The 21,686-nt window shown below is 42.1% G+C and overlaps 1 protein-coding gene across 1 annotated transcript in view; it reads left to right on the top strand.

Annotated features, from left to right (window-relative positions):
- COL24A1 (collagen type XXIV alpha 1 chain) overlaps window positions 1-21,686 on the top strand; it is a 242,407-nt gene that overhangs the window by 123,906 nt on the left and 96,815 nt on the right. The window contains exons 22-24 of the mRNA XM_074961390.1: window positions 798-842; window positions 9,697-9,750; window positions 11,806-11,850. Coding sequence (XP_074817491.1) covers window positions 798-842; window positions 9,697-9,750; window positions 11,806-11,850 — 144 coding nt within the window. The remainder of the gene's footprint in view (window positions 1-797; window positions 843-9,696; window positions 9,751-11,805; window positions 11,851-21,686) is intronic.

The following is a 21,686-nucleotide window of genomic DNA, read 5'->3' on the forward strand; positions in this document are numbered from 1 at the left end:
AATGCAGACCATATTTCCTCCATTCAGACTGCTGTGTTCTCCTCCATGTTGAGCATCTCTGCCTCCAAGAGCTGGAGAAATACTTTCATATTAAGTGGAGTCACCGAACCATCAAATAATCACAGTATGACATCATGTCTTGATATTATAATACAGAATCTTGATTTAACATCATAATGTAATGCGGCAACCTCAAAAGCCTACCATTACAATACACGGTCATGTATGGTTATTTTGAGGCTCTTGGTAACACTATAATGTCTCCTCTTTCTTCTCCTGTACTCCTGGCAGCTGGGATGAAAAGAAGACGTTGTCAGTCTGTTTTGGCTCCACACTCATTCCCATCTGCTTGGAGAGGCAAGAGAACTGTTCTGCTTGCTTAGGAATCAAACCATAACTATGTGTTGACCATGCAGAGCAAGACAAAGTTCTGTCAGAGTACTAGACTCCATGAGAGACAAATGCATATCTATGCCAAATTAGACCCTCAGATACATCTGTGAAACCCCATTATCTTCTCAGTACAGCTGGTCAAAAATTGTGAAAATGTTTGAGCAGCTCTGTTTGTGGGCTTTTCTTAAGCAGATTGTGTTTGATGGTTTTGTAGGCTGAGATGAGGTCAGTTTTAGACCCTTTCCTGTATAGTGCAAACCTAGATCCTAACAGTAAAGATGTCTAGCTATGTCCATTCACTATGCAAATTTAAGATTTTAATATAAGTGAATATAGTTCTTTTCAGGTTTTAAAACTAAATACAGTATCAAAAAAGTTATTCCAAGTCCTGATTGTTTTTTCAGGGAGAAGAAGGACCAGCTGGACTTATTGGAGGAGTTGGACCAAGAGTAAGTATGAGTAACATTACTACTACAAACACAAATTACTATAGTTAACAAAAAGTACAGTTTAAAGGATGAGTCTACTCTGAAAAATGACTGTGTAAAAATGGATCTCCTTCCTGTGTGTATTCTGAGTCAGATCTGTTCACTTTAGTGTCAAAAAAGTTTTTATTGGTTGTATTACTCCTATTAGCCCCACAGAGTCAACACAGCTGATAAAGAGAGCTGGATTATGTCCCTCATTATCAGAATTGTTTACTAAATTCTAGGCACTTGCATCTGTCCAACCCTAGTGTAGACAATGGCGTTTCACAGGTGTATCTGAAGGTTTAATTTGGCTTACAGAACCTTTATTACTGGAAATGATGCATGAGAAGAAAAGAACACAACTCAGTTCTCAGATCTCAGTGTGCATTTGTAGGGCTGGCTATTACAGAAATCATCTTTTAATTGTAAACTAATCACATTTGATATGGAGTCACTGACAGCAATAAAGATGGAACTGCACAATGCCAGTTTTACAGTCTTTTTATAGACTTTATACAATCACACTTTGAGTCTCTTATTTATTTTTTAGCTGTTAAAATCCATTAGGCTCTAAACTCATTTACACAAGAAATAATTAAACTTGAAAATATAAGTGCTGGATAATAATTTACAATAGAGTGCAGGGTAACGTAGCAGAACTTTGTCTAAAGCAAATTAAACAAATCAACTCAAAGCACAGGTCTCAATGGAAAGGAAGGATGGTCTTGTAGTTAAGCCACTGGACTGAGTCTCAAGTGATCTGCTTTCATTTTCTGGTTGTGCCATAGATTTCCAGTGTGATCTTAATCTCTCTGTGCCTCAGTTGCTTATCTGTAAAATGGGTATAATACTACTTCCCTTCTCCCGTCCTTTGCCTTTCTTGCCTATTTATTGAGCTGGTCAGAAATTAGAATACCAGTCAACCTTGGACATTCAGATATTTCAACATTTATTTTCATCCTGAATTGGGCTGAAAATTCAAAATATCAAAAAAAATTCACAGAACAAAAATTTGGGAAAAATTTTGTTTAGTAAATGTTGAAATGTTTTGTTGAGGCATGGTTTGATATTGAATTGCATCTGCCTGAGCTGCTGCAGTGCTTCATGAGAATTGTAGTTTGCATACTTCATACTCACATTCTCTCTTATGGAGTGAGCTCTCGGAACTGACTACAGCTTCCATGATGCACTGTGGCATTTCAGACAAAGGAGAGACTGCAATGCATCATAGGAGATGCATTCCAGCCATGGGAGTATGAGGCACTGCAGAAGCTCTGTGGGGTTGCCAACCCTCCAAGATTAACCTGGAGTCTCCAAGATGATGAAACCTCCAGGAATACATCCAACCAAAATTGGCAACCCTAAAGCTCTGTCAGCCACAGAGTAATGTCGAACTGACCCAAAAGGAAATATTTCGATTTGGTTCAAGAAACGGAAATTTTTTGATTCAGGCCAACTTGACCCGGAATGAAGTATTTTGTTTTAATTTTTCTGATAGAAAATTGAAAAATCAGAAGCTCTTATGACTAGAGCTGCAGATTTGTCACAACAGCTTTTATCAAAAACCACAGAGCAGTCACGGTTAATTTAGTTAAAGGCATGAATTTAGAGGAAAGTGGTGTGTAAAGGAATTTACGCACCATTTTTCCAGAAAAGTGATTATTTGTACTAAACATAAAGTGACTGAGCCATGATTTTTTATTTAAAAAAAAAAGTTGTAACAAATGGAATCGACCTATACCTCTCTAAAATCATAGGACAGAGTCGTCCTCCTCCTCCTCTTGCCACTGAGAGGGCACAGGCTACCTCCAGCAGCATCCTCCACCCCTGCACCGCAACCCTAATCCCAGCCTTGTGAGGAGGGGAGGCCCCAGCAGGGTGGAGGCATGGCTGGAGATAGAGTGTGTCCCACACTCACCCCACAGTGGCAGCTGCTGTCTGGAGGGGCTGGGCCTGGCTCCCCACTCTAGGCATTGCAACCTGGTATGTGGGGTAACGGCAACACTCAGGTATGGCCAACAGGCCAGAGTGCTAGTACGAGTCCCCTCATTCAAATTTGAAAAGTCACAGACAAACAGAAAAGTCACATTACCTGTGACATTTTCCTCACCGTGACAAACATGTAACCCTACTAATGATTCACTAATTCAGGAGTGGCCAACCTGAGCCTGAGAAGGAGCCAGAATTTACCTATGTACATTGCCAGAGAGCCACAGTAATATGTCAATAGACCCCCCAGCAGCTCCCACCATCCGCTCCCAGCGTCTCCCACCCACCAACAGCCTCGCCAGTCGGCTCCTCCCCCTCCCTCCCTGCGCCTCCCGATCAGCTGTTTCATGGTGTGCAGGAGACTCTGGGGGAGAAGGGGGAGGAGTGAGGGCATGGCAGGCTCAGGGAAGGGGGCGGGAAGGGGTGGAGGGGGCAGGGCCTGTGGCAGAGCCAGGGGTTGAGCAGTGAGCACCACCCGGCACATTGGAAAATTGGCACCTGTAGCTCCAGCCCCAGAGTCAGTGACTATACAAGGAGCCATATATTAACTTCTGAAGAGCTGCATGTGGCTCTGGAGCCACAAGTTGGCCACCCCTGCACTAATTTCTCTATGATGACAAACAATTTTGAGTGAAGAATGCATGGACAATATATGCTTCATGAACACTGAAGATTTCAACCCCATGGCTCACCTCAGATATTTTGGAGCAGATCACTAGCCCACATTCCTTGCCGAGACAAAAGAGCAAGAGAATCAGGGATTTTGGGGTGGGTAGGAGGTCAGGATTCTCTCTGTGTGTTTCAACTGCCAGTTTTTCCCCCTTGCTTCAGGGACCCAGCTACTGTGGCCTGGATACTTCTGTTTCCTCTGCCTGAGGCTGTCTCAGGACCTCTTGCCAGCTTACTTCTTCCTATTCCTACCCCGGATCCCTTTTCCTTCCTCACACTTCCCCCACTCCTGCCTACCCTTGTCTCTGCACCTCTTCTCATAAAATGGGTTGGGGGAGATTGGATGGTTACATGGGAGTGAGGATGGGCCTCGATCAAATGTACCCCAAATATGGTTGAACAAGCCTGGATGCTTGTTCAGATCCAAATCAACAAGCTATTTACATGTCTTGCTTTTCACAGTGTTTGGTTCCAAGTTTCATGAACAGAGTTTTCAAAACACATTATGAAAGCTAATGTTATTAGAGAATTTACCATACTAAAGAAACAAAGGGATTACAGTTATGATCCTCCTCCCATTGATGTCAATGGCCAAACTCAGAATTTTTTTCTGTCCTTCTTCAATATCTCATCTATTTTTTATATCTAATATGCCCCTATTATCTACAGGTGAAAGACATTAGTGTCATGGCCAGTCTTAGGCATGTGCAAAGATCCCCTCTACAAATCTACAAGATCAACTTGCGACCAAATCTTCACAATGACAAGTGCCCCAAACAAATTCCACTACCAGCTATTGAACGAATGAGATGAACCTGAACCCAGATTGCAGATCCCAAATTTAGGTCTGGATTGGAATTCCCATATATCTTAAACAGGTAGAACCAAAACACAGGATCTCTCCTTGCTGAACTCCAGGATTCAACTTCCAGATCCAAATCTAAAGTTCCAGGTGTTTCCCTTTGGCTAATTATAAAGAGAGGTTTTTGAACTGCCAACTCCAAGTAAAATCCAGCTGCCAGGCTCACCGCTTACCAAAACCTTCCCTCTCATACTAGCTCAGTGACAAATGCCTGGATTGTTCTTTTATGTGTTCTTATACTCTATGTAGAGTAGCGTATTCTGATTTTCATTTTAGCTTATTTTGCTTATGAAAATACAATAGATGCCACATGCAAGAGATGCCTCTGCATATTCAATTTAATCACAGTTAACAAACAGTCATAAAGTTTATCCAGACATTAATATCACTATGTCACTGTAGGTCAGTCAATCAGCTGGTTAGGGGTTTTGTACCTTATTATTATTGGAGGGGAAAATGGATTAACTTGCCATTTAGTCACTGATTTGAATCTTTCAGAACATTAGAATGAATTTAAACAGTATATTGCTGGATATTCCCTGATTACCAATGTGAGAGACAGATGAAGAGAAAAAGCCACAAATAATCTGTGAAATGATATATTAGCCTGTCAACCAGTTCCTCCTAGGAAGGTGTAGAATGTCCCAGCAAAGTTCCCTGAGCATTTAAAATCATTCTGTTATAGCAGTATATCCCAAAGTGTGGTCCATGTCCTTCTGTGGGCTATGGTCATGTGAAGGACTAGCCAGGGTTAGGAGGGCAACATGTAGAATGTAGAAATTAAAATGGATAGGCCATTTTGAGGGTGAAAGGGGTGCACTTGATTTCTCTTCCCTGAAGGGGGGCTTGGCACATTCCATTCATTCATTAAGAAAAAAAACATTTTCCTTAGGTTTTTTTACTTCATTAAAGTTCCTTTTCCAAGAATGATGTAGGATTAGGAGAGGCCACCCTTACTTTATCTTACGTCTTATGTTTTCTTGTCAAATCTGTGTTCAGTTTTACATTACTTTCCCACTTACGTCCACTTTCACCCATTTTATGATCAATTTTCATCTGATGTGTGACCTGTACTGCCATTTATGTTGTTGGGAAATTTGACCAAGAGACTTACACACAGTTGTACATGTTTAATCTGAACTGGACCCAAAATATCTTGGCAATTAACAATGATTGAAAAGGAAATATGGGGGGGGGGGGAATAATTACACGGGAACCTGCTAAATTCTGTTACTTTGTGAAATGTGTGTATGTGGTGTGGATACTTGAATACCGATTCATCCAGTGAGATGATTCAGAGCAAGCTCCAACCATTTTTCCCCTGAAGAAATTGTAAGTGAGATTCTGTGTATGAAAACTTGCTTGCTAATATGAAGAGGCGACAGTGTAATACAAGTTGGCACAACAAAGTCCAGAAAGTAAAACATCAGGTAGACTATTAACCTCATAACTGCAGTTTCCAAGAGCAAGTGAACTATTAAATCAATCACTCAAAAGAATGTTTTCCTCCAATTTAAGTTTTACATATTCAGATTTATTGAGCAACTCGAAACAATAGGCATGGATTTCAGGGTTATTCTTTGCAATTAGAATATAGACTGTAAATTGTTCTTAGTTTATTGCAAATTTGCCATGCTAGCCAACTCCTGTAGCTGAGCCATATAAATCCTAACTTTAAGTGCCCCTTAATTAATTTATCACATGACACCAATTATCCTATAAAGCCAGATTCTTCAACCCTTACTTAGGTTGCGTAACACTTATAGAACTAGTCCCATTTACTTTAATGAGGAGTAAGTGCTGCACAATAGAAGGGTTGCAGAAACTGCTTCACAATCTGTAGAAATGAATGATAAATATTTAGTGGTATATCATTACATTTTAGAAGGTTAGATTTTTCTCGTGGGAATTCCAAGTAAAACTATTATATATTGTGAGCTAGTGGGTGTAAATAACACAGGTCTGTTTCCAATAGAATAGTTTCACAGCCCCTGTGCATGCAATAGTCTGTAGAAACCCATCACTTATAGCCCTCGCATCATTGACCCATGTATAGAAATGTGACTTTCCTGCAAACCATGCTTTCTCCGGTTCTGCCGACACTCTTCGCAAAGCCCTAGGCTTTATTACCATACCTCTCTCCATTCTACTCCCACGTAACTGGATCCAATGTGGAAAGGTTGAACCAACACTGAGCAGGGTAGTGACAGCATAGCCCTTAACGCAGAGTTTGTAAAGTCAGAATGAGATACAGTTTCAGTACTTCTGACTTGGAATCATGCCCTCAAATAACTCATTTGATGCTCCCGTATGGTCTCTTCTGCACCTGCACTTGTCTCCTCATGTTAAGATGGCACTGGGCCTGCTGATCATAAACTGGAACTGCAACTTCAGCAAATGGAAGGTGCCAGCCAAAGATTGTTTCAAATGGGTTGACTTCAGTAACTGCCTCCTCTCTGGCAGCACTGCTACCCTGGGTTGTATTTAACCCATTTATAACAACTAAAGAATATTACCAAAGCACTTGTCTGTCCGGACTTGTTGAAACTTGTGTAACAAAATGGAATGCTTTTAGGGTTATTGTGGCTGCCAGAAAAAAATGGGATTAAAGTGTGTATCATGGGAACTTAGTAAGAATATATAATCTCAAAACATACAGAGACTGCTCAGAGAGTCAGGGAACATGCCCAGACATTGGCACTGAGGGATAGATACAGTCACAGAGAAATCAAGGTAACAGAACCCAAGACCTAGATTGTGCCCTTGCCCTGAGAAATAAGTAGGTAGCTTAGTGCCCATTGCTTTGATTGCACTTTGCCCTGATTTTGATGGGTATACTGTAAGTGAAGGTCCCAGTGCAGACTATTGATCCTATAATCACAATCATTCCGTCTGTTGCAGCTGTTATGCTCAAAAGACTGAAAATTCCTGCTAAGGAGAACTTCAAGTATCTGTACAATACTTGTAGTTTCCCTTTTAAGGCTTTTCACCTACAGTGGTATTGTCAATCAGCCTTTAAGAGGAGTCCATTATGTAAAGCAGAGGTGGGCAAACTACAGCCCACGGGCCACATCCGGCCCGCGGGACCGTCCTGTCTGGCCCTTGAGCTCCTGGCTGGGGGGGCTAGCCCCCGGCCCCTCCCCTGCTGTCCCCCCGCCCCGCAGCTACACTGCCGCATGGGCAGCGCTCTGGGCAGCGGAGCAGCACGCTCCTGCAGGGCAGCATAGCAGCGTGTCTGGCTCCAGCCAGGCGGCGCAGCTGCCAGACATGCTGCTCTGAGCAGCATGGTAAGGGGGCCACGGCCGGAGGGGTCTTGGGGGGCAGTCAGGCGACAGGGAGCAGGGGGCAGTTGGATCGGTGTGGGAGGTCTGGGGGACCTGTCAGGGGGTGTAGGTAGGGGTCAGGCCAGTCAGGGGACAGGGAGCAGGGGTGGTTGGATGGGGCTGAGGTTCGGGGGGGGGCAGTCGGGACAAGGAACGGGGGGGGGGGTGTTGGATAGGCGTTGGAGTCCTGGGGGGGCCGTGTCAGGGGGTGGGGGTGTGAATAGGGGTCAGGGCAGTCAGGGGACAAGGAGAAGGGGGGGTTGGATGAGGGTGGGGTCCCGGGTGGGGTGGTATGGGGCAGGGGGTCCCAGGAGGGGGCAGTCAGGGGAAAAGGAGCAGGGGGGTTGGGTGGGTTGGGAGTTCTGAGTGGGGCAGTCAGGGCGTGGGAAGTGGAAGGGGGCAGATGGGGGCAGGGCCAGGCTGTTTGGGGAGGCGCAGCCTTCCCTACCCGGCCCTCCATACAGTTTTGCAACCCCAATGTGGCCCTCAGGCTGAAAAGTTTGCCCACCCCTGATGTATAGCATCACCATTCTCCCAGTATATATTTGTTTTGAGTGTTTGGACTGCAAGCTTCTCAGACATAGTTTGCATCCATTAGGTACTGGGCACAGTTATAGTGTTTGTGCTCCCCTGAGCACAGGGACAGGATGAGACTAGCCACCCCAAAGGAGTCAGCCAGGAGGAAGACTTCAGTATCTACCTCCTGCACACACACATTGGTCTACAGAGTACCCACCCTGTACACGCTTGTGCAGCAGCCATGCTTTCACTGTGCACCAAGGAGCTCCACGATGTATTTTACTTGCAGCTGCTAACTGCAAATGGCATGGGTAATTGTGTTCGGCATTTTGCAGTCCCAAGTGTGATAATGATATAATCCTCAGCATATGCCATGTTATCTCCATAACTTGCAGTGACGTACTGTACTTTTGCAGTATCATGGTGTATTTCTAGAAAAACAAGACGGTCCTTTTAAAATACAGTTGTTCTGAAAACCTTTACATTTGGATAAGCAGTCTTAATTGAAATTTGGGGACATTCAACAGAAGTGTGGTAAATAAAGCTGCCATCACTTAGAGAGACTAACGTGTCACTGCAGTTATGTGACTGTGCTGGGCTAAGATTTCTAGGCTGCAAGTTATTCTGAGGAGGAAATAAAACATATTTGAAAAAAATAAATGGCACAGTAAAAATAAGACTGCCCTTGGCACAAGTAAAGTTTTACAAATAGCCAAGTGAAAATTCAGAAGAAGAATCCCCTTTTTGTCTTTCTGTGCCTTTTTGTTTTGTGCGAGTTGCAGCAGCTTGAGCGGGTCACAGTAAAAGGCTTCTAAAGGCCTCCTCATCTGTGGTCTCTCAGTCTGATTAATGGTACCATACTTCTCCTCAGCTAACAATATGCTACAATTAAGTAGTTATCATAGCAGCAGGATTTGTCAACAAGTATAATCATCGAACCAAAGGTAAAACAACTCAGGAGCTGAAATTTACAATACTCCTTCTGAGCAAAGGAGAGAAGAAATTTGAGCTGATTCTGTCTGATAGAGAAAAGGGAGTTGGAACACCTGTCATTAAATTCTCTGGCAGTATTACTCCCCCTGCTTCAGTGGTGTTATGACAGCAGTGAATTAGCTCCTTTCTGTTCTTTGCCACCTTAATGGTCTCTTATAACTGAAATTGAAGTGTATGTTACATCCTTGGGTTTTGATGAATTTTCTCTAATAAACCATTGGCTGTTGTAAAAGTTGATACAGGTTTTGTTGATTGTACTATATTTTCTTTTATATTCAATAGCATATTTTCAGAAAAGTGGCTGTAAAATGCACGGTACAATAAAGTTAGTAGACAGTATATTATATTTAAACATTTAATACAGTTAATGAAATCTCTTTGAGAGAGACCCTTTGATAAATAGAGAAATTAGGAAATGGAGATATATTTTTTGTAAAAGTCAAATATTAGAAATCTTTAATTTTATTTATTATTTTAGGGAAGGCCAGGTCGGAAAGGGTATGCAGGTGAACCTGGATCAGAAGGCTTGAAGGTAATACTGCTGGGTTTTATATATGAAAATGGAATATAGTTCGAGTCAGTGGTGCTGGAACTGGGGGTGCTGCCACACACCCTCCCTTGGAGTAGTTAGTAATAACAAACACCAAATACATGGTTTCCATCAACAGCTCCCCCTACTATAAAAATTGTTCAAGCACCCTGGTTAGAATGCCCTCAGACATACGTATGTGCTTGTGCGAGAGAGATACATTGTAACAGGGTTTCCAATACGACTAAAGGAAATTGGGCTCAACGCTCCTGTTCCAGTACAGCTGCTCCCTATTTGGGCCAATTAAGAGGGCAAGGCACCATCTGGGAAACATAAGAGGCCTGAGAGTGAGTTAAGGGGGTTAGAGAAGACTGGTTCAGTGAGGAAGAATAATTCCTAGGAGAGGACTGAAAGCAGAAGAGCAGCAAGGGCTTTGCTGGCAGGTTTCCCCAAGCCAGGATTGGAGAGGAAAGGAGCAGCAGATGGAGATGCTTGCTGGATCCAGAGGGCTGAAGGGAGGGGAGCAGCAGAGGGCCTTACCTGCTGGTGCTGGCATCTCCTTGCTGGGGAGCTGGGTCCCAGAGGAATCGGATGAGGCTTTCAGCGGAGAGGCTGTGGGAGTTGCCACTGGGAAGAGGAGGATTGTGCCCCAGAAGGAAGGGCTCAGGTGGCAGTCCTGGTGGTGGGACAGAGAACAACTGATAAAGAGTCTGGGTCTATTGGAAGACACTGGGATGGTGAGAAAGGAGCTGGGTTTTTAAGTTTACATGAACAGGGATGATGTGAACTATGTTGTGTGACTTGGGATGTTTGCACTGTGTTTTGGTTAACAAACTGTGATGGACTTGAGGACATGCTTGTATTGGACTTACTGTGAATTCAAGAGGAAAACTGAGGTGTGGGATGACTTGCAGAGTGGCCCTGTGGCCACGAGGAGCACCTGAGAGGAGGCCACTCATTGACCTACATCTAGCCAGTGAATCTGCTTACTTGCAGGCTCCTCAGTTGGGAGAACAAAGAATACTCCCAACAGGATTGGGGGACATGGATGGCACCTGCTGTCCCTCCATATGGCTCAGAGGGGAAGATAAGTGGCAATTTGAGGAGGGTTAGTATGAATGTTGGGGACATAGGGGTGTGGAGGCAGGAAGAAAGGAGAGGATTGGAGTATGTGCAAGGGAAGGCTGGTGTAAGCTCAGTCACTTTGCATTTAAAGGACTTCCATGGCACTGATGCTGCAGCTACTTGCACACCGATGCTCTAGCTGCAGGGAAGCCCAATGCCTCACAGCTGAGCCACCATAACAGCAAGTGCTCCTCAAATCAGTATTTGATGGGACAACAGGGCTGATACTGCCACTTATGTAGTGTTAGCAAGATAATTAATACAGTGACATTCTCTTGTAAAGTTCTACTGTAAAATACATCAGTGTAAATCCACCATGACTCCATGGAGTTCTATGGATTTGCAAGACTTACAGTGTAATAAGTGAGAACAGAATTTCTTTTCTAATACTCCTATCTCTTTCTAATGTAGCATTTTGGAAGAGTAACCTGAGTGTTTTTTAGAATTTTTTTCCAACTGTTGTATAGAGTAGGGTGTCTCGCAAAACCATCATAAATGTGGAACAGTGCGAATTTGGAAAAGAAATCGAAGAGTTAAATATCTGAGTATTATTATACTTTATGCAGATAATTGCCCCATATGGTGTATTGTCAAATTGATATAAATAAGTTAACAGACTAGTTACAAATAACATTTGCTTTTAGAAGTGGTTATGAACTAATAAAGAGAATTATATAGTGTATTTATATTTAATTTCCATTTGACAAAAGGAAGATATGAATGTAAGAGGGGGATTAAAAAGAGAACCAAAGAATACCTGATCATACAGGCAAAACCATTGTTTTTGTTTAATTTGTATAATTTTACTGCTTAGGTTTTATATAGAAAATGAAACACAAAAAGGGAATTTGGGAAAATGGAGAAGTGTAAAACACCCTCCTGCAAGAAGCAAAATTTATAATCCACTATATAATCTGTTTTCTGCATTAACAGGGAGAACCAGGAGATCAAGGAAACCTTGGAAAAACTGGTGAAGCAGTAAGCTTAAATGCTCTTTCTAGATTTTTTTACAAGTTATTTTGAGAGCTGTATGTTGCAGTAGTTCTGTTTGACTTAAATTGTTTTAAAACCATGTTTCCTGGTTATACAGTGAGCTCTGCTTTCTCCTCTTGAGTGCACCTCTCCAGTATCAGGCCTGGCTTCCTGCAGTCCAGGAAGACTGCATCTCTGGGCTACAGCCCCCATGTTTTCCAGCCATGTTAACACAAGAGGCCCTGTTTGGCATTTGGAAACCCTTTTCCTCCAGGAGCCTGTGGCAGTAGCTGATTATAGTGACTCAGAAACAGCATATTCAAATCAAAGCATTATTTACTCACCCAAAGGCACATAGCACACAGCAGTGGATAAAAACAAAAAGGCCGCTACACCTATTTTCCCCTTACCTAAGCTTTAAATCTTTTTTCTCATTAACTGTTGGAGAGTTCCTCTCAGCCAGTTACCCCCATCTCTAAGCTGGGATGACAGCCTGCTTGCTGCAGTTTGTCTCTCTGTGTGCCTGTCATTCTTCTTCCTGGGCAGCTGACAGCCCACTCAATCCGTCCTCTTCCCTAGGCTCAGGTCTGGGAAGAATACATTTGCCCTCATAGTTGGAGCCAGGCTGGAGGGATTCTCCAATTAATAGCTTCCCTATTGTTTCCTGAAGGGCCTATAGTATTTTCTGGACTGTATCTTAACTTTGCCATTGTTTTGCTTCCCATTTCATTCCCCTGCTTCCTTTGATTTAACTCCTTGCACTCAGACAGGATAATATCACACATGTAAACTGAGGTACATGTGATATTTTTTAAAAAATGTTTCCCTCACTTTCCACACCATGGAATTATGTCTAAAGGGTGCTTCAGAATCACTCCTGTTAATAAGTCCCTAATTAGATTGCCTTTTGATTGAATGTAGTTTGTAATCTGGCATTTTACCAGTTTGAGTTCATTTTAATGGGTAAACTGAAAACTACAGATTAAGGGCCTGATTCAAAACTCATTCAAGTCAATGAAGAGACAGTTAACATAGTGATGATAAATATACGCCTTCATATGTAGTCTTCCTTTAGTTTTTTCCAGCTAATTATTTGTGAAGTGTACTGGCAGTGGTTCACCACTGTCTGAGATATTTGCTTTATATTTCTCTCAACCATTTTCTGTAAAGTGCTTTGAAAAACTTCTGTAGGTTGTGTGGGTGAAAATCGCCTTCTGGGAACTCCAGACAAACTCAAATGTTTGACAGGTTTCAGAGTAACAGCCGTGTTAGTCTGTATTCGCAAAAAGAAAAGGAGTACTTGTGGCACCTTAGAGACTAACCAATTTATTTGAGCATAAGCTTTCGTGAGCTACAGCTTACTTCATCGGATGCATACTGTGGAAAGTATAGAAGATCTTTTTATACACACAAACCATGAAAAAAATCGGTGTTTAACATGGCTGTTACTCTGAAACCTGTCACTTTAGAAAAGCTATTACCAGCAGGAGAGTGGGGTGGGGGGAGAGAAAACCTTTTGTAGTGGTAAACACCCATTTTTTCATGCTTTGTGTGTATAAAAAGATCTTCTGTACTTTCCACAGTATGCATCCGATGAAGTAAGCTGTAGCTCATGAAAGCTTATGCTCAAATAAACTGGTTAGTCTCTAAGGTGCCACAAGTACTCCTTTTCAAATGTTTGAGCAATTGGGAAAACTTTCAGAACAGCTTATTAGTCATACCCAAGTCTGTGGAGGGCTCTTGGGACTGAATCCTCCCAGAAGGAGGACCAGGGGTATGGCTCATGGGACTGTCCACTGAATCAAGATTTTTTTTTTTTTTAAATGCTCAGGCAGATCCAGCTTAAGTCACTTGGCCCACTTTGAAAATAAACCTGCACATCGTATATCATATCTATTGATAAACTGTAGTGCCAATTGCTTGACGATACTTTGGTTTGTTATGAAATATACTTGAGACCAAATAACCAGTGTCAGTCAGGTTTATTACTATAGTACAGGACAAAGGTTCTGGGCAATGCCAGTCTCCAATAAGCCATCTTGTGCACCGATGTTAGATTCGCCTTATGCAGAAGGTATGCACCCCAAAGTTACAATTTCAGCTGGTATTAGTTAAACAATGATTTTACAGGTTTACACATCATTAAAATCCAACCCATCCATTTGTCCTAGTTCCTTAACTTGTTGTTCTGTTCCTTTTTTATCTATCTTATGGATACTAGCTTTCCAGGTACTGGTCCATGAAGGTACCTCCCTAGTTTGTACTAAGATATAGACCAAATTAGTCTTCATGTTTACAAGTTTCCTATCTGCTTATGCAAATGCTTGTTTCAGCAAATGCAAGGAGTTATGGGATACTTAACTTAAGTGAATAGAATTATGGTATAGGCCAGTTTAGTCTATATCACTGTTATAATTGTGCTTAATGTTCTTGGCACTTAATGCATGCGCATATATATTACATTTATTAATATCTGATAGTCAGCATATCTAAAAAAAAATAATATATACCAGTAACAGCTTGATCCCAGAACTACTTCAACAGTTCATAAATATCTAAACCATTGGCTGGCTGACTAAGTTAAAAAGCAGTTTGAAAGGGCTGTGTGTATTTTGTAAATGATGGTAAATTATCTGTGCAAAGATGGGAGAGAATTGGTTGCTGATATAATAGGTGGGGATGCATATTTATGATTGAAATGAGCAAGGTCTCTTCTCAGGGGGAGATTCAGAGATGAATGTTTACTGAAACTTAATAGCTGTGTGACCAAGTGGAGTCAGGTCTGCTACCCACATTACCAGCATTGCTATGCCAATATACACTTATTTCATTTTTTTTCCCCATCAGACTGCAGAATATAGCCTTTCTTACACACACACAAGTTTTTAAGTTGTCTTTTAGACTAAGATCATCTGGACAGGGACTTACTATATGTTTGTGTAGTGCCAAGTACAATGGAGCCCTGTCTGATCTATGCCTCCAAGCACTTCCACAGTATTATTAATAATAATAATATTTAGCAAAGACACACCAGTGAATTCCTTCATCTTGCTTGCCTCCTTCCTGAACTTTTAAAATTCACATGATTATAGGGATATTGGTTTTTGAATTCGGAGAGAAGAATATTGAAAATCCCAGCCACTAAATATGTGGTATATTGGAACAGATGAAATAATTTGGTTTGTATTACAGTTGTGCCCAAAAGCCCCAATCAGGATAATGCAAAAAATTGTAAAAAGAAACACTCCCTATCGAAAGATCTTGAAATCAATTGGGGTTAGGCACCTAAAAAACTTTGAAGATCTATCTGGGCTTTAGGGTACGTCTACACTGCAATGAAACACCTATAGCAGGCCACAGAACCTCATCCACTCACTCTTGTAATAGACCCATAACCTCTGGCTGAGTTACTGATGTCTTTAAAATCACGATTTGAGGACTTCAAGTTACAGAGAATCCACCCTTTACTCTAATTTAAACTTGTAAGTGTCCTGTGCCCCATGCTGCAGAGGAAAGTGGGGGAAAAACCCCAGGGTCTCTGGCAATTGTTCAGGCTTGAGCTGGGGCCCAAGCTCTGGGACCCCACACGGGGAAAGGGTGACAGCCCGGGCTCCAGCCCGAGCCCAAATGTCCACACTGCAGTTTTATAGCCCTACAGCCCGACCCTTGCAAGCCCCAGTCAGCTGTCATGGGCAAGCCCTGAGTGTTATATTGCAGTACAGACATACCCTTACAGTCTAATGAGACAATACAATGGGTGGAAGAAAGGGGATATACAAGCAAAGTGATCAGGGGAATGGCAGCCACAAACCTTGTTAGGGGCTGTACTTGGCATGTGGTGATTTGATTATTTTTTCTCTTAGTTTATTGCTCTTGCCTATTTTTCTTTTTTTTTTAAATGGACTTCATTGACTCCCCTTTTCATCCAAGATTACATAGTGTATATACTTATAAACCTGCAACTGAAGTGAACAAAGTTGTTATACTACATGGGGAAAATATAATAATCTCAAAATAAAAGCATGCGAATTCTCTGCCTATGTTATCAAAAGTTTTTTTTAACATAACTTTAGTTAGTTAATTAACAAACTACATGAGGAGTCCACCTTATTAAAAGTACTAATTTAATGGTTGTCACCTTTTTTTATTCTCCTGTCCCCTGGTTCCAGCTGGCTCTCTTGGTTGGCTTTTTTGTTTTGTTTTTTAAGCTGATGGAACTATAGCTTTTGGCCAAGGCATCAAAAGGATTGCTCTCCAGCGAACAGCTTTCTCAGGGTAAGCCCTGCTGAACACAAGCTTGAGCCTGCATGGGTACACAAGAGGGTTGAACGTGAGCAAGACACAGCCACCTGGAGGGATTCTAAGCATGGTGTTTTGTTATTCATGATCCAGTAAGATGAAATATGCTGGGGACTCAGGCACTGTGTGGTTAATGATCCAGCAAGAACATCTGCCTGGCATATATCAAGGGGCACTGAGCTGCTGACTTTTTGGGAGCTGTAGCAAGCATTTCTATCTACATGATTGGCGCAAATGACAGCTTCTGCTCTCGGTCCCTCTAAGGTCAGCTTTTCCATACACTCAACTGGAGAAGATCTCCAGCTGGTCATCCTGAAATGGTGAAAATGCTCGCTGTGCACATAAGCCCTTATCTAGATTCGGTGGGACTGTTCATATACTTAGAATTAGACACAGGCTTCTTGCTGGATCAGGGCTATCATTTCCATGTACAGGATTGCACTTAGACTATTAGTACTTGGCTATACCCTGGGTCCCTCAACACACTCCCTTCCTCCTACTCCCATGTTCCTTCAGTGTGGACGTACAGTGGAATTTTCCAAAGTGCCTGTGTGACTCGGGTGCAAAACACCTTTGGAAAGTCAAAGCTTATCTGAATTTGAGCACAGTTCATATTTTTTCTCTTTACCCAGAATTCTCTCTCTAAGGCTGCTGAGCAAAAGCTGGGTTGCCAGGGCTTAGCGCTTTGCCTCTATACACCTCCTTCAACAGTATTCAGCTGCCTGCTGGATTTAGCTCTATGTACTTTAGCAGCTATAATATTCATGAACTATATGAAATAAAAAGTAAATAGAAAAGTTCTTAAAACCAGCCTATTTTCTCAACTTCTTATGAATCATGGTGCCAACTATTCTTCAGCTGGAACTTGGACTGCTTAAGAATGTTTTTAAATCTAGGAGATTTTCACCATTTTCTGTATTTAAAATTCCTTCCGTTCCTCTCTGCATGTTTGTGGATAGCTATCTGAGGCACCTATGGATGCTTACCCTAGAATCACATAAGCTCCTTTTGCTAAAACACTCGTAACTATATACTGCAATTTTTCTTGAGGGGAGAATATTATTTGTCTAATAAATGCTGTTGTAATGGGCCCATATCAATCCTTGACCAAAAAAGTAACCAAAGGAAAGCTTAAAATCAGAGTGATGTACTGTACAGAATCATTTATCAACTACTTTCATCAGGATCAAAATTCCATAGTTAAGGCAAATGTAACCAGATTTAAAAAGTGGTTGCAGAGATGAAGGAAAGACATACCGTAATATTAATAAGGCATTGCTTTGGATTTGGTTCAAAGTTGACATCAGAACACAGAATTGTCAAACACTGGATGAGACCAACTGATCCATATAATCTAAAAGGTGATGCCTCAGAAGATGATGAAACACTACATCCCCACCATGGAGCTAGCTCATTGTACAATATAATATAAAAATAAAAAATTCTTCCTGACGCCCGTATGATTGTGCCTAAAGAGAACAAAAACAAAGGTACTTGGCTGGGATGGCTGAGTTCTGTATGGTCCAAATAAGAATAAAGGAAACTGAAACGCTGCTGTGATGAAGCCTTGAACAAAGCTATTGTCAGCATATTGTCCTGTAGTGTAAAACCTGTCAGCTGTTCAAAGCAGGGATGATTTTAACGTAAAAGCTGCATCTGTTTCACCTTGGTTTATATGGTGAGGTTCCATTTTTGGCTGGTGTGGTTTGGTTGAGCAGAATCAGAAACTGACGTGTTTTGATAGATCTCTTTGCTGATGAGATAATCATCTGCTATGGAATCAATAGATCCATTTAGACAGTGGTTGGTTAATTTAATAAGGGACACCAGCCAGAGTAAATTTACAATACCAGTGAGAGAGAATCTTTTGGAAAGCATCCCAAAAGAAACACTGGCTACAACTACTGAGAAAATTGCCTCTGGGTGAGGAGGAAAAAAAAATCTCACTGTGCTGGCATGTGGGTTTCATATGCTTAAATTATTGGTGGTTGGCAAATCTTTGAAACCATGTTGCTTCAAGCACATCAAAACAAATACCACATCTGTGTTGTATAGAGTGCATCCCAGTACATGGATAACTTCAGACATTTTAAGAAAGTGATTGTTTTTTGGGTTTTGTGCCATAAAACTGAAATTCTCTGAGATTAAAACCGTTGCCTGCTAGAGCTGTGTTATTGTTTAGTAATGCTAGTGTTCATCCAGGCAGTAACAGACTATGAATAGCTGGGGGGGAAATTAATGAACATTTCTCCCTGCCAAAATCACTGCAAAAATTCAGCAAAAACAGAGAAGCTGTTAACAGCACAATGTCGGGTTAGTGTCAAAATGACAAACCAGAGTAAGCAGAGGCATAGAACACAAACCCTTAAAAAATAATCCTAGCACTTCATAAATGACCTGTTAAAGTACATTTAAACAAGTATGCCCAATTGTGGACAGCATTCAGTACCACAGAAGGGAAACTAAGTAGATACAAGTAGTACAAAAACTGGCAACAAGAATAATAAAATACAAGGTCCAGCAAAGAATGTAGGTGACCTTCTGGCTGCAGATGCTAGCTGCACAGCAGGCAGACCTGTAAGAGAAAAGGTCATGCTGCCTTGGGAAGATAAGGCAAGTTGTGCTGTGTATCTGGAGATGTGGAGTTACTTTTGGGAAGAACTCATGTAAGTAATTTCCCCACCTCCTGCAGAGGCAAAATGTAGCAGGATTGACCCCCATGGAAAGGATGTTTAATTTATGGGGAATGGAAAATTGCAATTCTCTTTGCTCTAAGAAAAAGATTAACGGGGCTTTGAGTGAATTTTCAAGATGCTAAATAGACAAAGTTCTTTGAACTATGGTGAAAAGTCTGGACGCGGGGGATGCACAAACAAAAATTGGAAACATCAGGAAAAAGAAAAGCAAACTGAGTAAAACATTTTTCAAAGAAAGGATAGTGAATGTGGGGTCAATACTATGAAGGGCATCAGAAGACACAACTAGCTCCGCCATTCTCAAAAACCTACTTCATAAAGGTTTGAAAAAGAGAGACTATTAAGAATGTATAGAGTAATAATAACAATACTTTGCATTTATATAATGCTTTTCATCTATATTGTAGACCTCAAAGAGTAAAACCCCTCTCAGATCCCACATAACTGACAGTATCCATCAACCACTTAGCCCTCCCCCTCAGGAAAAGCATTGGAAAACAGATAGACATTGTGACATGACCTGAAGGTCAACAAATTCAGGCTCCGGTGTACCAGTTTAAGAAGCAAATTGCAAAGTTGAAGGATTCCTCACTGATAAAGCCCTTAATCAGCTGTTTAGTATCCCACATGGACAGAGAGGTAGTCTTTGAAGTACCCAGCACCCCAAACCATTTATGGTTTGATAGATCAGAACTAGCATCTTAAATAGACTCTCCCAAATGAAGGGGAAGTGAAAGTGATGAAGCACAAGTGTTACATGCTCCATGCAAGAACCACCACTCAACAGAGAGGCCACCACCGTATTCACCAGCTGAAATTTCCAACTGATATAAGGAGGAGCACCACATAGTCCTTTGCAGCAATCCGATCTCAAGATGACAGTAGTGTGAAGCCACTGTGTTAAGTGTTAATTTCAAAAGAAAAGGCCATGTTCAGATTATTAAAACACCGTTTGGCCCATACGTCTATCTTGACCTTCAGAAACAGCTCCCTCATCCAATGAAAGGCCAAGTTATAAATCTGGAGAAAGAAAAGTTGGCAAGGTACCTTAACTGAGGGAGCTGGTATCACCACAGATATTTCTTCTGGCTATTTCCCCCAGCCTACCAGCATAATCCATCCAAATCCAGAGGGCTGTTCACTCTCATCAAAATCCCAGTCCCAGCATGTCACTGGATAAACTGGTCAACCACACCAACCAGATCCAGTAAAGCAGAGACAGAAGTCTTTATTCTCCGCTATGTCTGAGCACAGCCATGGGTGCAGCCTAGTTGTGGCTCCCTGTTCAGTGCTGTCCAAGTGGAGTTGTCCTCTAAATTATGCTGCTGGTATAAGGCCTCTTACACTAGGGGAGAATCAGGTATAATGGAGCTGAGCACCATCATGCTCCCACCTCCCTCTTGCACTGAGGGGGAGCGGCTGGTATAGGAGGTGGCTACACTATCTCCGGCAGCCCTGCATCAGTGAAGATTCCCCATACATGGGGAATTTTCTGTGAGGAATCACCAGCTGTTTTAAGGCCGTTTTGCACTGTGTAAGGCTCGTGTCCTTAGCAGCCAAAGAGCCTAGCCCTGAGTTTGCTCCAGATACTGGAATTGCCTTAGTCCACGCTACCTCATTATCATCCCCCCCTTAAAAGCATCACATACATGTTGGAGGAGTGACAAAATGGAACTCTGCAGTACTTCAGAGAAGAGAGCTATGGGGCACATAGCTTCATAGATCCCAAGGCCAGAAAGGACCATTGCGATCATCTAGTCTGACCTCCTGTACAGCACAGGTCATAGAACTTCCTGAAAATAATCCTTAGAGCATCTATTTTAGAAAAAAATCCAATCTTGATTTAAATGAGCTCTCCATCTGGTCTGCCCTCACAGAGAAGAAAATGGAACCATACAAGAGTGAGTCCAACAGTTCCTGCACGAGGGTGTGCTGTCGTCTCAACTGCATCTTGCTCCAAATCCAGGCGATTTTATCTGCAGAACAGAATAACAACTCCCAGCAAATGCTCAGCTGTGCTACTTGTGGGAGGCAGCATGACATCTACCATTCAGAAGAGATCTGTTAAGTCTTGTTCACCAGATGCTATGCTGGAAATAAAGAACCTCTTTGTTGCATTTTGGACAGCAATGGCGTCAGACTTCAAACACTCTTAATGTCACAGTCATTTACACCCAGCATAATGTTTTTACCACCAGTTCTCTAGCTACCTTCCTTTACATGTAGCAGGCTATGTGTATATCAAGGTCACCTGTGAAGATGGAATATGAGAAGAGACATTTGGCAGCTACCTGACCAATGATCATGGAAATGGCATTGTAATGGCTGGGGCATAGGCAGTTGGAACAGTAGTGTCCCCTGGACAGGGATCGAAGGCAGGAGTCAAGACTAGTTACCAAGCCAAGTCAGGAGATACGTATCAAGGTCAAGCGGGGCCAGGATCAATGGCAGGAATCAGGATCAAGACAAGGCAAACGACAGGGTTGGTAGCAGCAGCAAGCTGGAGTCTGCACTGTTGCTCAGACAGCTCTCTGGGGCAACTTCTTGGTTTAAATAGTTGGTGAGGACCAAACAGGTGTTCACAGGGTTCTGTGTCACTCTGGTGTTTTTGGGCAGTACTTCCTGAGGTGTATAACCCTCCAGTATTTGTTGGATGCTCCTTTAGCTGGCTCCCCAGTGGTGATGTGGAAGTATCAGTCATCCAAGGACCCCACAACTACACATTCTAGACCCGTGGATCCTTACAGCCGTTTATAGAGTATATGTATTCATTTTCACCCAATAATGGTGCAGGTGTGAGCATGCTGTTTACTGCTGGTCCCGTGTCAGTCTGCATCTCAAAGTTTA

Source organism: Natator depressus, chromosome 8 (assembly GCF_965152275.1).
Source record: "Natator depressus isolate rNatDep1 chromosome 8, rNatDep2.hap1, whole genome shotgun sequence".
NCBI classification, from domain to species: domain Eukaryota; kingdom Metazoa; phylum Chordata; order Testudines; family Cheloniidae; genus Natator; species Natator depressus.